The sequence below is a fragment of the Tuber melanosporum genome (assembly GCF_000151645.1).
Source record: "Tuber melanosporum whole genome shotgun sequence assembly, scaffold_357, strain Mel28".
Classification (NCBI taxonomy): Eukaryota; Fungi; Ascomycota; class Pezizomycetes; order Pezizales; family Tuberaceae; genus Tuber; species Tuber melanosporum.
Window position 1 is genome coordinate 1 of NW_003299038.1, and position 17846 is coordinate 17846.

The 17846-nt window shown below is 28.5% G+C and overlaps 1 protein-coding gene; it reads right to left on the reverse strand.

Moving 5' to 3' along the window:
* GSTUM_00002043001 (uncharacterized protein) lies at positions 1 to 10619 on the reverse strand (the record flags this gene model as incomplete). XM_002839398.2 has 4 exons in its annotated part: positions 10205 to 10619; positions 3697 to 3724; positions 1632 to 1640; positions 1 to 40 (listed from the first exon to the last, which is right to left on the reverse strand). Coding segments are annotated over exons 1-4 (354 nt in total), but the record flags the coding sequence as incomplete, so codon positions are not given.
* Between the last annotated feature and the right edge of the window lie 7227 nt (positions 10620 to 17846).

A 17846-nucleotide genomic window follows, 5' to 3' on the forward strand; every position in this document is an offset into this window, starting at 1 on the left:
ACGACTTGCGCACGGGCTTGAGTTGGCCGCTGGCTTCGGGCTTAAAACATTATACTCATTAATTTTATTAAGTATTTACCTTAAAATGGTATATATTATTGTAAATTTTTCCTGAGTTTAAATACTTTCCTACTGTTGTTTTAGATATATTTAAAAATTCAGCTAATTCAACGTTATTGTTAAATTTCTTAACTAAATTTAAATCTAAGTCATAGATACTTACTCCTAAAGGATATTTATTCTTTTTAGTACTCATCTTTGCTTTAGTTGATTCACTATGGTTTTTCCCATACATAGGATTTAATTTTCCAGGTTTACTAATTAATTCTCTTGCCTGTTTTGTATGGGTTTTACCAAACATAGGATGATTTTGTTTGTCTTTATATCAATTTATCATCTTTAGCTTAGCCTCTTCAGTATGTTTATAACCTTCAAGACTTGTTGCTGTTTTTTTAAAATTGTATAAAGTTTCAAAGTAAAATTTTTTAATATAACTAGTTTCTAAATCAGTTAAAGCTATATCACTAATAAGTTTACTTTCATAAGAAAAATATTCGTAAATATAAAAGTTAAATTTCTCTAAACTATGTTTTTCGATTGCTCTTTGTAATGCAATATTAGACTTTTTACCTGAAAGATGTTCATTGAGTCTTAAATATAAATCCTTTGCACTACCAATATATTTACAGTATTAAAAAAACTATAGATACCTCCTTTATTTCTTAGTAAACTATGGCATGAATCTATAAAATTCTTATCATTTAATTTACTCAAGACTTTTATCGGTAAAGGTATATCTGAGGACCTAGTGGAAGTAGAATAACTTCTACTAAACAGATGCGTATTTATAGAAATATTATTCACGAATAGGTTTGTTGTTTTACTCTTTAGTAATAATTTATTTATTGAATTTTGGCCTTATAGTCTTTCCTATTTCCTTAGTATCCCGTTTAGATTAAACTTTATTAGCTTTTTTTGAGATAAGTACTATAACAACTAAAAAAAAATCACGTGCTTGCTTGCTTGCCAGCACCAAAAAAAAATTCTTTTTATTTATTATTTACTTTTAATAATACCGCCCTTCGTATTTAATATATTTTTATATTAAACCTATTTACATTAAAACTATTAATATGAACATAATCCATATATATTTATACATATCGGACTATATAATATTCAATAAAAACAAAATTATTAAATAACCACTTGTAGTCTCTGAGGATACAACTAAATCATTTATTATATAACGATTTTTGGTTCCTGCTGATTGCTCAAAACTAAGCTTTGTTACTTTAACTATATAGAGTATCTTAGTTGTCAGAGGTTTCCAGCATATAGCAGTCTTTAATTAGGCCAAATCATTTCTCCTCCACCCTCGCTCCCTCACCGGAGGTGCAGGGTGGAGATAAGTTTGTGGCTGTCAGCCTCAGCTAAATCCATGGGCGCCCTGTTGGTTTCTGCTAAAGTTCCTATAAAGAAAATTAAAAATACGGGGAATAAAGGTAGAATAAACCAAATAGGATTTTGAGATTCTACAATTACACTTAAGTTTAAACTATTTGTAAACATAATCACAATTAACAAAGCAGAACTTAAAACTAACTCATAACTAATTAATTGAGCTGTACTACGAAGTGCTTATATTTAATGAAAAATATACGGACCATATATTTAAATATAAACAACTAAATTAAGATTTAATCTTCATATTTTTTCCATTTTTGGATAAAGTATTGTCAACTTTTATTTAAAAGAGTTCCAGGTAATGCTTTATGAGCTTTTAAATCTTTGAGCTCATAACATTTTGGAATTAAATGAAGTCTATTTTTTTTAGCAGATCTTGCAGGATATTTTTTAAAATATTCAATTATGTTAAGAATATCTTCTAGTTTAGTTATATATCATTTAAATGAAAGTCCAGATTTATTAATATAAATTGTACCTCCATAAAGTTCAACTAAAGGGTATAACATTTCAGCTGTTTTCTGAGCAATACTAATAGATAATTGTCCATTAGTAGTATTTATAGAGATTGAACCATCAGCATCAAAAAACCCTGCTAATCAACCATTATCATAGTTTAATTTTGAGGGATAGATTAAATCTAACTCATATTTATCGCAAATTTTATTTAATTGAACTAATCTATTAGAACTTCTGATAAGTCCATTAACATCATTCACTAAAGCTAAAAAACCAGCTTTATGACGTAAACAATATCTCAATGCATTTGCACCAGATACTAATTTAATAGATCCACCATAAACATTTTTTACAATTTGTAAAGCATGTTCATCCCTAAGATACATTGTGATTTCTAAACTTGCGTATCCTTTTTTAGTTAAATGAAAATATCCATCTCCATCTATAAGTCCCGCCAATCATTGATTTCATTTTTCATCTCTTTTTAAATTATGGTGAGACCCTCCATATACTGGTGGTCTTCCTCTTAATTTAGTGTCTATAGATAACAAACGTATGGCCTCTGAAGTTCCTACTTGCGAGTTAAACGCTTTGGTTACTTGCGGATTATACATATTTAAAAGGGTTTTTACTTTAGAGGCGCATAAACTGCAACTTACACGGAGGGTGGGGGGCTCGCTATAAGAGACTGAATGGGCGTCGACCTCTCCATTATAATCTCTTCCCCTGTTCATACCAGCTTTTATAATTTGAATTTCATTTAATCCTTTTAATGTTAGGTGAGATTTGTTTTTCATTAACTTAAATACTTTGTAAAAGTCTGCATAGTCAAGTCTTTTAGAACCCAGTAAGGGATATTTATCAAAGAATGGTATAATCTTTTCTTCAATATCACTGAATTTTTTACAAAGTAGATTTACAATTTGTGTAGACTCTTGTATAAACCCGCAATCCAAAAACTTCGCTATATTTCTCAATAGTTCAATATCACGACTATGCTGAGTAAGTTTAAAGAGTAAATTAACACTAAACTTAGTATTAGTAAGTCTATTGTTAGTTACCCCTACAAAAAAACAACTTTCCCCTTCCATACATCCTAACAGTCAATAAGAATCAATAAATTCTGATACTTCAACTAAAGGCTTAGCTACAGGCATCGTATAAGGAAAATTATCAGCCAAAACTTTAGTTAAACCTTTATTCATAGAAGCTCTAATATTAACAATTTCATGTAAACCCCCAACTGTTAGATGCTTTTTTTGTTCTATTAATAAAACCGCAGATTTAAATAAAAAAAAATCTGCACGTTTTTGAGTTAATAATGGGTACTTATAAAAATGAGGGATAATTATATTAATTAAATCTTTGAGAGAATTTACAGAATATCTTGCAGAATTTGTAGTTTTACTACTTACCAAGACACCTACGCCGAAAAAGGATTGAATGCTCTTTAATAGATCTATATCCTTTATATGCATATGAATAGCAAAGACCGGTTGAACTTGTCATCCTGTTTTAGAATCTTTTTTCTTATATATTGAAAGAATAAACGATGCTTCTGCATCTGATAACCCTGTTACATAGTAAGGATAAATTTGATTTTCAAGCTGTTTAGCTTTAGATTCCGAGCCATAATATCTAAACAGCGGAACAGTAAAAGCTGAGGTAAAAACGATCCCTTTTTTTAAAGTACCTAATAAATTATACATGAATTTCCCGCTTATAGTTTGTTGCATTGAAAGATTAAAATCTTTCACGGGCCATTTTGACCCTAAAAAAGAATATTTAGAATTAGCAGCTCCAAATTTGTTAACGTAAAATTATTTAGATTTTACTTCCATCTTTCACAAGATGGTTCAGACTATTTCATAATCTAGTTTTTATATTTTTTCCATGATTAGTGATAGAACCTTTTTCACTAATGTACAAAATAATAGATGGATCTAGTGACAAAAATTTTTATATGTATAATAATAGTAAATAAAAAATATATTTTCAGCAAACCAATATAACTAAGGTAAAAAGTTATTTATAATAAACTACTCTTTCTTCTACTTATCCTGTTCACTATCTGGCAAACCTGCATCCTTGATATTTGAATATAGATGTTGAGGAGAACTGTATATAAGTAACCCTTTATATATTTTAGAAGAATCCATTAATCTACTTATCACAGTATTGTGTATACCTAGAACACGAGAAGCTTCAAAGGAAATGAAAATGATCAAAATTTATTTAGTATTAATCTTTTTTAATTTTTTCTATTAAATAACGATTTTTATATATAAAATGGTTTCCTTTTTTTCCAAAACGACTAGAAAAATACTGTAAACTTACTCCAAACATTTTGGATAATTCACTTATTTTAGAAAAATTATAAATTTTGTTTGTTTCTTTATCAGTAACTCTTATAGCTTTACCTCTGTTATGATTTGAACGATATAAAGCTGAAATTTTCATTTTAGCTTTAGTACTCTCTGATACAGTTCTTCCTATTAATTTTGCAAGAGCTTTTTCGGAAAGAGGTTTTCCTTTATGGGATTTACTTATTTTAATTTTAGTTTCTTCAGAATGTTTTCTTTCTCTCATCTTTTTAAGAGTTTCTTCTGAATGCTGAAAACCTAAACTCGATCCAGCTATTTTTAATATATTATATTTAGGACAGAGTAAATCTAAATAATATTGTTCTCTTGAAATAACATCCGACGATTCACAGTATTCAAGAATTTCTAAACTAAAATTAGAATGTTTATATTTATTTAAAGCTTTATTAATAACCATATTAACTTTAATTAAATGGTCAAAATTATAATATAAATTAAACCTATTAGCCAAATCAACAGCACTCCCTATATAAGTTAAACCATTTACCAAATTTCTTCAACGATAAACACCTGATTTTCCTTTGTTCTCTTTTAGAATTTCCTCCTTCTGAAGAGAAGCATTTGAATATACAGCAACTGGTGATATTTCATTTAAATTATTTTTCATTTGATATTTTATAAATTCTTTATTTTTCATTATCTGTCTCTCTGGTGCAGTTTGTTGATAACTGTAGGTATTAGGAACATTCGGATAAACAAAATATAAAATAACAATAATTAAATACATATTAATCTAAAAGTATTAATATATAGGAATTATTTACTATTATTGGAATTAATAAGATTATGCTCTTATAATACATGCCAACCACTTGACATTATTAGACGTCAAGCAATCCCACCCTCTAACCCGGCAATATTTGTATGAGTCCATACTTTTTATTTTCGTATTGTTCCCACGAGTAGCTTAATACACCCTTATCGTCTACTTTATACACTCATATTTCAGTACGAACATAATGAACTTTAGATGTATTATTTAAAAGTTCTGATTTTAAATCTAAACTAATTTCTTTACTGAAAAGATACACAAAAGTTTTATTTAAATTAGTAGCTAATTTAGTATCCAAATGACGACTAATAGTACGATAATTAACATTAAAATAACTAGCAGCGGTAAGTAAACTAGAAAAAGGTGAACCCTCTATTAATTCAAATGTTTGAGCTTTATAAGCTCAAACCTTTACTTTTTTACCAGACACCGATGGATGTGTAGTATCAAGAAGTTTTTCAACTTCTTTATTATTAAGTTGTTTACTAAATAAATATGTATCTTTAACTCCTTCAGGTTTTCAGGTATTTATAAAATAGGTAATAACATTACGACTAATTCCTATAGCACTAGCTGCTTGAGTTTTAGAAGAGAAGGGACTACCTGCTATTAAATTTAAAGTTTTTGCATAATAAGCTCAAACTTCTTTAGCTATATTACTATCAAGCTTTAAATCCTTAGATAGATTTTTAACTAATTTAGATGTAGACTCAAAATCTAATATAGGTTTGGAGAAATATAATTTATTTTTGAATGGTATATTAGTATCTAAATACAAACCTAAAGTATTTCTAGCTCTTTTTTCAAGAGAGCTAGCTTCAGTAATACTATTATATTTAACAAAAGTTTTACTAATACCTTTATCGTTTATATCATAAACATAAGTAGGAATAGCTTGACCTATAATGTTACCTTGAGTATTTCTAAGTTCAGCTAATTTAAGGTTTAAGCTTGAATAAATAGCAGATTCAGAGAAAGATGAAGAAAAAGTAGTATTTAATAAAGGTAAATATTTTTGTAGATAGTAGTTCTCCCTTGCGCCTTGTTCTTCAGGAGAACACACTTCTATTATAGAAATATTAAAATGTTCTCAACCTACCAAATTCAAGAAAACATGCAATTTATTACCTGAATGAGCTTTAAGATGATTATTAAATCTTCTTTTAAATAAGGAAGTTCTACCTATATAATAAATAAGAGGGTTATATTTATATTGGGGTGTTTTGTCACTATTATGAAAATCTGCCAACATCTAACCTTAGGTGTTTACTTTATATTATTTTTATATAAATATTTGAAAAAAAAAATAAAGAATAAGCAACACTAATAAAAAAAAAACTTTGCAATAATATTAATACTTTTATAGTAAGAACTAACTAGAAAATATATCCACGTTTTTCACATCAATATCTTGATGGGCTCTAAGCAAATTCATATTAGATTTAATTAACCGTATTTGAGCTAATCCATCTTCAGTAACATGACCTTTCTCTTGGATTATCAAAGATACCTTTTTAAAGTCTGTATATTCCAATGCTTTTACACCACATAAAGGATATTTTTCAAAGAATGGAATGATCTTATCTATAATGCTTGATAACTTGGTAACATAAAAACTTCCATAATTTTGCCCTTTTGGGCTATAATATTGCCCACAACCAAAATTAGTAACTAAACTTTGCATTAATTTAGCATCACGTGAATGCTGAGTAATATTAAAAATTACTCTCGCAGTAAAACCTACCTTAGATTTAGATTTAAAAATATTAACTAAGAAACAGCCCTCCGCATCTGTAAACCCAGTTAATCAATAAGGGTCTATACTAAGATTTTCAGGGACCTTACATAAAGGTCTTACTACTGGAATAATACGAGGGAAGGAATTTAATAAAGAATCTGATAATCCTTTATTAATTGACATCTTAATTGCAATAATTTTTTTTAAACCTTCCTCAGTCAAATGCTCTTTTCTGAGCATAATATCTAATATTGATTTAAATAAAATATAATCTGCTTTCTTATTTGTAAGTAAAGCATACTTATCAAAGTGTGGTATTATAACAGTAATTAACTCTTTTAATGATCCAACTTGATAATAACAAACTTTTTTTATTACACGAATATTACCTACCTCCCCGAAGTAAGTTTTAATTCTTTTTAATAGCTCAATATCCTTTTTATGTAAACTTATAGAAAAAAGAGGAACGATATTATATCCGTTTTTACGACGGGTATCCTTATAAATATGAACTGTAAAACAACTCTCACCGTCAGAAAAACCAGTAACATAATAAGGATTTAATTTACATGTAGGCACAGATTCTTTTTTTGAGTTAGTACTTATAAATTTTCTATCTAAGGTAATAATACTAAAAGACAACATATAAAAATGATCAAAGGCAGTTGTAAGATTTAAATTAAAAAAAATAAAAGGAAAAATATAGATTACCAGTATAAGTATGATTAAAAGTATTAATCAAATTGGAAATAAAAACTTAACTAATTTTTTATATTTATAATATACAGTATTGTTACCGTAAAAGTGTTTATCTTTTACTTCCATTTCTCGTAAAATGGCTCAGACTATGTCTTAATCTTGCAAAGCTTTTTTTTCATAATTTTAGTTAAAGATGAAGGCTAGAAAACTAAACTTTTTGTACATAAGAAAAAAAACCTATCCCTACTTGTACTATTTTTCGCCTGACAACCTTTAGATCCTCACTGTTTTAAGAATTCGGCTTTTACCTTAAGATTTAAACAATGAGAACAAGTAGCCATAATTAAGCTACGATCAAAAGGAATAATAGGAGCTTTTCTATCTCTATAAAGCTCTTTTATATAGGGTAAATGTAAATCTTTTAACTCTTCAAGGCTTAATTTATTATTTTTAGTAGAAAAAGATTGCTTTAAACCTTTAGGGTGTTTGAAATATATAGATAAAAAATTGAACATTATTAAACTATCATAACCATCTTTATTAATAAAAACCAGTCAGGCCATAAAAAATAGTACTTTTGTAATATTAAAACAAATATTACAAATAAAAAATAGATAAAAAGCAAGACCCTGAGCGCTCGTAGTAGAATTATTGTTATTATAAACAAATCTACTAGTCGTTGAACGTACATATTTTAAATAAATATGTTTCGCTTCAAGTTTACTTACTTTAAGTATTTCTTGAAATTCACTCAGTTTATCACTAATTATTCACATAATTGGGGGACTAAATTTTAATCTATAAGATTATCCATTCTATATAATATTTAAATACTACATATATTCGTAGTAAGGGGGGTATTGATCTAATATTCTGATTTACTTATAATTTTTTATAAATATTTATGTTAAAAATTATAAACATATTATTATGAATATAATTCATAATAAACTTATCTGTGGCGAGGATAGGTAAAGAAAAGCATATCTCTGTAAACCTGAGAAGTATCTAGATATTTATTTAACACACGAATATGAATACCTATTTCTCTAATGACCTCTCGTTTAGTATTAAAAACTTGATTACGCATTAAAGTTAATTTCCCGTTAGCATCTACTTTGTACACCCAAATTTTGGAACGGGCATAGCTAGCTATAGCTGGTTTATCTTTTTTAAGCTCATCTATTAATTCCGAAGATACCTGGTTTTTGAAAAAATAAACCAAAGTTTGATTTTGCATTGTGGCTAACTTTGTGTCTAAATGTCTAGTAATAGTTCGATAATTAACATTAAAATAATTAGCCACGTCCAGTAAACTAGGGAAAGGTGAGTTGTTTATTAGCTCAAAGGTTTTAGCATTATATACTCAAACTTTTACTTTATTACCTAGTTGTAAGTTTTCTGAAACTAAAAGAAGATTTTTAATTTCTGTGTCTGTAAGAGGTCTAGTATATAAATATGTTCCTTTAACTCCTTCGGGTTTACTTGTGTCTAAAAAATAGTCTATAACTGATCTACTTATCCCCAATGCTTTAGATGCCTTTGTTTTTGAGTCAAAAGGACTACCTATTACCAAATCCAAAGTTTTTGCATCGTAACATCAAACCTTAACAGCTATAACTTGATTTAATAAACCACAGGGCGTATTTATCTTAGATGCTTCAAATATCTGATTAAAATCTACAATAGGATTAGTATAAAACAATTTACCTTTAAATGGTATGGGTGTATTTCTATAATGACTTATACTAGCTATATTAATTCCGAGAGCTGAGCTAACATCCGCCATACTATTAAACAGTACATATGATTTATTTATACCTTTATCATCTATATTATAAACATAATATAGGGTACTCTTAGATGAATGAGTAAGTTTAGAAGCCTTTAGCGCGTATAATTTATCTTTCAAGGTAATATTGATTGAAGACTCAGTAATAGATGAAGAAAATATAGAGTTTAATAGAGGTAAGTATTTTTGCAAGTAATAATTCTCTCTTTCTCCCTGATTATCTAAGCTACATACCTCTACTATAGAAATATTAAAATGTTCTCAACCCACTAAACTTAAAAATAAATGTAATTTGCTAGCAGATTCTGCTTTTAGGTGATTATTAAATCTTCTTTTAAATAGAGTAGTTCTACCTATGTAATAAATAAGAGGATCATATTTATATTCAATTAGGTAAATACAGGGTTTTGACCCTCACTCTTTTAAGAATTCAGATCTTATATTTTTATCTAAGCAATTATAACAAGTAGCTAATATAGATTCTCTATTAAAAGGTATGACAGGAGCTTTCCTGTCTTTGTAAAGTTCTTTAATAAAGAAAGAATGTAAGGATTTAATCGTATTTGAAGCATAACTATCTGGAGTCTTTATTGATTTTAAAGACTTTGTCGTTTGAACTTTACGTGTTTGTAATTTTACAACAGTGATATTAGATTTTACTTTATGAGATGTAATAACACTAAGTAGATATTCTATATGATTAATCTCTGGTTTGTCTGCTACGCAGCCACAAGATAAGTATAATTCTTTAAAATGTAAAGTACATAATGGAGCTAAAAATAAAAGTAAACAGAAGAAGACGATACATCCAAAAACTAAACGGTATAAGTAATTGTGACTTATATTTAAATTAATATAATTGAATAATCTCAAGGATCAATTAAAAAATTGACATCCAGCTAAAAAAATTCCATATGTAGCTAAAGAAGAAACTGCTAGCATAAATAATATACCTAAATTATAATTTGATATGACTAAACCGGGACCATAAGGTATTACAGCATAACCAAACAGTGAAAATATTAAGGTTATAATAGGACCTAAGAAAAATAATAAAAAATTAGCTTGTGTTGGTGATACATATTCTTTTAAAAGTAATTTTAAAGCGTCTGCAAATGCCTGAAGTAAGCCATAGAATCCAACAAAATTTGGGCCTATTCTTCTTTGCATGCTCGCCATTGTTTTCCTTTCAGCTAGAGTAATAAAAGCTACAACCATTAATGATGGTACAACTACCAGTAAAACCTCAAGTACGGATAGTAAAGTATAAAATAAACTTGAAATAGACATAATATTAAATATAAATAATTTTAATTTTCCTTATCAGATATATTATTAGATAAATTTTGGATTTATCTTATTATTCTGTCCTTTGTTTTTCATTAAAAAGTTAGAATGGAGGGCGGGCGGAGACGCCGACGCATTGCTTCGCAAGCTCCCCAGCCTGCATGCGGGCGTAGCCGCAAATCATGCAAAGCCTAAAGAGAGCATGAGTCAGAAGTATTGTTTTTTCTTTGCGTACCGAGTACTTATCATACTTTACTAATAGGATATCACGTACGATAAGAAGTCGTCCCTTTTTTACTTTATGCACATCACAATAAAAATAGCAAGGTACAATAATAATTTAGCCAATTAACAAAAATTCAAATAACAATAATTAAATGAATATTAAGCTAAATAGCTTAATATATAGAAATTATTTACTATTAATGGAATTAATAAGATTATGCTCTTATAATACATACCAACCACTATACAACTATATAGTAACCCCATGAGAAATATACAACCATTTTAGTAATAGTGTAATTACTCGCCCTCTAACCCGGTAGTATTTTGTTATACTTTTTTATATCTATTAGTTTTTCTTTTATACCTTAACTATATTATACAGTCATAGTAGAATATTTTAATAATATTAAACATAGATAAAACTAGCTAGAAATTTTTATTTATGCCATTGTTTTATTTCAGAAATCATCCCAGTCTTAATTTATATAATTTTCTCTAACCTTCAAATATAAGGTGACCTTTGTATTCATTAAAAAACCTACTTAAAAAAAAAGGATGACAGTACCAAAAAAATACTGCTTTACAAAGGTACGAGTTGTTAATGTACCACATCCTAATTATTGCATGAAACTTGAGATTATTTTAAAGTAACAAGAATGTAGGGTTATTATTATTTTTAATTGTATATGCTTCACCTAATTTAAACGCAGAGCGGAAGCTGAATATAAAACAAACAATAAAAATTCTTATTTAATAATTGAACTTTTACCATTAAACTAATAAGAATGAAAGTTTTTTTTTGATATAGCTTAATAGAGTGGGATGAGAAATACCTAACTCTCTTGCTGCTATACGAATGGAATATATTTAACAGTTTCACCTATTACCTAATTAAAACTAAAACCTATGTACCCTCATTTTTCCTTGAATGGAGACCCACAAGTATTTATTCTAACTTTGCATGATCGAGATTATAAGCTTTAATTTTTCCCCGGCCTTTAGAAGGTTAATATAATATTAGGAGTGGATAGAGCCCACTCCTAACTAGACCGCCCATACTTTATTAAGGAGCGAAATATATGACTAGAGGATATTCCTAGTTCCTTATTAATCATTTTTATATAATTAAAACTCGTGTGTATTTCTGCGGGTATTGCCACCGCCACAAAGCATGAGCCCAAGCCTAAATTATAAAAATTTACCCTTAAGAAAACGTGACTCAAAAAACTTAATACATTAATGTTTAGATTTCCTAATAAAATGGCTAAATATTCAACTAAAATAGATGGGTGGGCGCTACCTTTAGGCCCCCCGTAAAGATAACGTAATTATATTATTATAAATACTACTTTTTAAATACTCTATTAATAGGAATTTAACCCCCCGGGTCCCCTTAATGATTTAAGTCGGGTTCTTTCAAAATTTTGTAGTAAGATGCCCACACCTACGCATCTAACAGTGGGTGACAACCAAAGCAGTGAAATTCACCCTCCTAATGTTTTTAAGACACAACTTCGATAGAATTGGTATTTTCATATCGTTATAGAGAAAATAATGAGCGGTTGGCTAGGCTTGCCTAAAATAAGCCATCACCTGCGGTGCAATGATTGCTCTTATATGCCCGGAGGATAAGGAGACAGGAGAAATGGAGCCCATTCATAGAATGGGGTGGATACACAGCGTAGCATGAACCCACTGATACTAAAATTTTGTTCTATATACCTTTAATTATAATGTGATTAGGATAAAAGCACAAATAAAAATAATATAGAGGATCTCCAGATTATACGAATACCAAACGAACATTATTAGCTAAATAAGCAAAACTAAGTCAACCATCAGATAAAAGTAATACAACTATCATACTACGTTGATAAGTGGTAATTTAATCATACCACTAACTTGTTTTGTAAATTAGTACCTCAGATTACTAAGTTCCTATTACTAGATTAAAATATGATACATCAATAAATACCAAATTTCCCTTTTTTCGCGAAGCGCAAGGATTTGGTTTTTTTTTTATCTTAGGATCTTTTTTTTTTTACAGCCACTGGAATAATTTTGGGATTTACTAACGTTGAATAGTAAGAAGATGTTCAAACTCTAACCGAAAACGCACCGTTTTTAGATTTTGACACAAATGAAGTTTGATCTATATTGGGTCGGACTGCACCTCTTAATAAACCAACTGAACGACCTAGAACTGAAGAGTCTATATTTTTTAAAACTCCAATATGCCCAACTTTAAACATAGCTCTAGCAGCTGTAGCACGTTTAGTTAATCTACCAGCAATTTGAATTTTAACACCTGTAGTTATTTTACTGTTAATAGACGCAATAATACCATTGATAATAAATTCTTTGTTCAACTCTCTTAATACCTTTGTATCTTTGACCTTAATAGTAGAGATACTATTAAGTAACGTTAAATTTTCTAATGAATTTTTATCTAAGTTATGTATTTTTTGTTCTGGAATTCTAACTTTATTTAATATTCTATTTAATGAACTTAGTGGACTTCTTTTTCATAGGGTTAATTCATTTGCTAAACGTTCGGCTATAATACCAGGATTTAGTTGCAAATAGCGAAGTTGAATAATTATTAATATTACTTTTTTAGTGTAAATTTGGGCCAAAAAGCCAGCTAACGAGTATTTTTTTTCATTATTAATATATTTATAGAGTAATCCTAAATTTTTGTACATATCACAATAAATGTACAATGTAATAATAACTTTAGAATTAGTATGTTTTATTTCAGGTTTTGCTACAAATACTTTATGTGATACAATAGGTATAAAAGCAAGATATTTTTTTAGATTTAATGAATTAAAATAACTTTTGATTATTTTAACTACCATTTTATCTATTATTAATAAAGATATTGTTGATTTAGGATTATAAGCATATATACTATTATATCATTCTTTAACTGAAGGAGAAAAATGTTTACTTAATATTCGAGATTTATTATCTTCGAGTATTTGGGACTTTTCAAATAGATTATTAGCAGTGTTTTTTTTTTTTGTACACATAAAAATATACGAGTAAGAGTTGGAAGAATTGAGCTGAGATATTTCAGTGTTGCTATAAGTTAGAGCAGTAACAAAAGAGTGAGAAAGGTTTAAATTGTTTTTCATTGTTTTTTGTTATTGTTGTTATTATGTGCTACCATACCTGCACTTTTAGACTATGTCGAGGAGATTCCATATCCCTACGATTACTAGTTTGGCTAGCTAATTGACAACTTTATAAATTGGACTTATCTAAAATCATTGTGGGCCTCACAAGAGGATAGTTCTTTTGCATCGCTACTACTAGATCTGCTACTATAGGGGTCACCGGCTGTTTTGGCCTCTATTATGCTTTTTACCTTTTTCATACGTTAAGGTTTTTCCTTTCTATTTTTTTTCTATTTACTTTTAGTATAAAAAAACATGTTATTTATTACTTTTAAATTTTGACATTACTATTCATTCTTTTATTTAATTTAATAAAAAACTCCTGGTAGATAAACCCAGGAGCAATACTTCTATTTTTGTTTGGCTAAGCCCCACCAAACCCGAAACGGAGTTTTTGTGGGCCTTCAAACAAAACAACATAGAATACTCATTAAAATGTTAGCTTAAATTTAATTGTTATTTTTATATTAATTAACTTATCTCCCATATGGGTAGGAGTAACTCCGTAGGTATAACTAATTTTATAATATACATTTATTTATAAAAATAGGACTATACCTTAATTATTGAGAATATGCCTTTTTAACCGACTGAAGAGATTAATTCTGTATATATTATATTAAACCATCTAATTAACAAGTTTATTATTTAAAATAAAGAATAAAAATAATCGTACTACTTATTACAAGAGTATCCGGACTTGAACCAGAAAGTTAAAGGTTGGAGCTTCATATTTTACCTATTAAATTATACTCTTTTCTTCCCCTCCTGTTATTAAGATTATATATATGAATTAGCAAGACTTGCCTAGCCTAAAGGGAACCATCACACAGGCTGCCTAAAGGGAGCAATGCTTGCTCTTGTATAACAGGAGGATAAGGAGACAGGAGCAACCTAAATCTGGTTATGTTTTTTGGGCTAAGCCGTTTCGTAGATCAAGTATTTAAGGCTCTAACTATTTCATTTAGTTGATCGTAAGTAGTTTTAATTCCTATTTAAAGATATAGAACCTCTATATAGATATACTTAGATTGATAACTTTTTATTTTTAAATAAATTTTCAAGACTAAACTTAGAATAACCATATTTTAACAAATCCCTAAAATAGGCATACAACTATTACTAACTAAATCTTTAATATTATTATATCTATATAATCGTTATATTAAATCCAGGGCGGAACCTATGTAACTTTTTTTTTATATTCACCCACATAGAAATTTTCCAGTATCTGCATTTTTATAAACCCTTTGACACTAGAACTGGCAAAATGAGAAACCAAAAAACAGGAGTGATAAAAAGATTATTTAAGTTATTAGATTGTCTTGAATTTTTTTTCAGAGCTACACGTCCTAACTCATAAACAAATCCGGCTGTAAGTAGCACTAGGAACACAATAGCTATAGCAAGTCCATAAATAGAGTTATTGTAGGCACTGACCACATAAGGAAATAGTAAAACTATTTCAAGGTCCAAAATTAAGAAAAGAAAAGCAAGGCGAACAAGAAAAAGGAAATTGAGAATTGGAATCTGTTTTGATCTAAAAATGAACTGAATTTAGCCATGGTTTCTCTTTGTATTCATTCCAAATTTAATATCTCTAATTTGTTCTAATCCTTCCTTTGTCTTATGACAATTTTCCTTCATAAGAGCAGCTACTTTACATAAATAAGCATAATCTAAAGCCTTAACACCTTGAATTGGGTATTTGTCGAATAATGGAATAATTTTTAAATCAAGATCCGATAATTTCTTAATTGTCAATTCTACCACATTTGGCCTAATTGATAATTTTACGGCACCGTAAAGAATTTTGAATTGTTTTAAACAATAATGTATCACGAGAGTGTTGAGAAATATAATAACTTAAAGAAAGTTGTACATATGATTTGTGAGATAAACATCAACAAAAAAGCACCCGTTGTGAATCCTGCTAATCAATTAGGGTCGATATTTTATGGTAATTCTACGTCAGGGTCTAGAAACTGGAATGATATTTGGAAAAGCTACTTTTAATTCGCTGGATAATCCCGTATTCATTGAAGCTCTAATACTTAGAATTTTTATAATCCCTTCTAAATTAAGATGTTCTTTTTGACTCATTAATACAACAATTAATTTAAAAAGTTCAAAATCGGCACGTTTTTGAGTTAACAAAGGGTACTGTTCAAATGAGGGATTATTTTTGTAGTTAAATCTTGTAATGAGTTCACTTTATACATTACATGATTTCTACTTGTCCGTACTGAAACATGTCCAACACCAAAAAAGGATTGTATACGTTCTAACAAAGCTGTATCTTTACTATGTAGTTCTATGAGGATAGGAACTATCAAAATGAGAAACCGAAGAAACAGGAGTGATGGAAATGTTATTGAGATTGTTGGATTGTCTACTGTGAATTTTAAGTACTCCCTTTCCGAGCTCAAAACCGAACCCAGCTGTGAGGATTGCTAAAAAAATTAAGACAACAACTAAACCGTAAATAGAGTTGTTATAGGCGGAAACCACGTAAGGATATATAAGCACAATTTCTAAATCGAATATTAAAAATAATAGCGCAAACAAGAAAAAGGAAATACTAAATTGGGATCTGTTTTGATAAAGAAAGCTAGAAAAGCCACATTCAAACGAACTATCCTTTTCATTATAAGGGCTATGAGGCGCAAGTAGTAAATTTAAAGATAATAAAGCAAATGCTAAAAATAGTATAAAAATAAAGAAAAATATTGTTGAACTCATTTAAGGATTAAATAAAACAAGGGCCAATGTATTGGTAATACTTAATCATTCTGTTGGAGAAAAAATAAATAACAATATTATTAAAGTTAACACTGAAATTGTTATTGTTAAAAATGGAGAAGAGCTGGCAAAATAATAAGAATATTTATTATCAGCAATAGATTCATTTTTATCAAAAAAAACTAATTTTATTATTCTTAAATAATAAACAGCACTAACTACACTTGTTAAAATACCTACTAACACAAGGAAATAAAAACCTTGATTTAAAGCCGCGGAAAGCACTTGCTGTTTAGCAAAAAAACCAATTAACGGCGGAAGACCCGCAAAAGAAAAGAGAGTTATAGCTAAACTTATGGCCAAAAATGGGTTAATGAAAAAAAAGCCTTGAAATTGAGAAATTAATTGAACAGGGGAATTATTTATTTCTAATAATCTTCTATCAGCATTTCTACTAATTTCCAATAGATAATAACCGATTATTATTAAAATAAAGAAAACATTAATATTACTTAGGCTATACTGCATAAGATAAAATAAGAAAGCCTGAACAGACTCTGTGCTATTAATAACTAAAGCTAATAATAAAAACCCAACATGCGAAATTGTACTATAGGCCAATAATCTTTTAATTCTATGTTGAACCAATCCAACTACACTTCCTATAATTAAAGATAAAAATGAACTTAATAATAATAATGATGTTCAATTAAACTCAAACATAGATTGACTAGTATAGTGAACTAACTCTAACAAGAATATAAATATAGATATTTTAGGTATTATAGCTACGAAAGTTGTAACTACCGTAGGAATTCCATCTAGGACATCAGGAGATCAAACATGGAAAGGTGCAGCAGAAACTTTAAATAAGTATCCTACTGACATAATTAGTAAAGCTAAATTAAAATATTGATTTGTTTCTACTAGAACTTCTAGCCCATTAACTTCAGATAAACTAGATAAAACATATAGACCATCTAAATTAGTAATCCCAAAATTTAAATACAATAAACAAGAACCTAGTAATATAAAACAAGAAGATAAGCCTCCTAATAAAAAATATGTAAGTCCTGCTGATGTTGCAAGTTCAGAA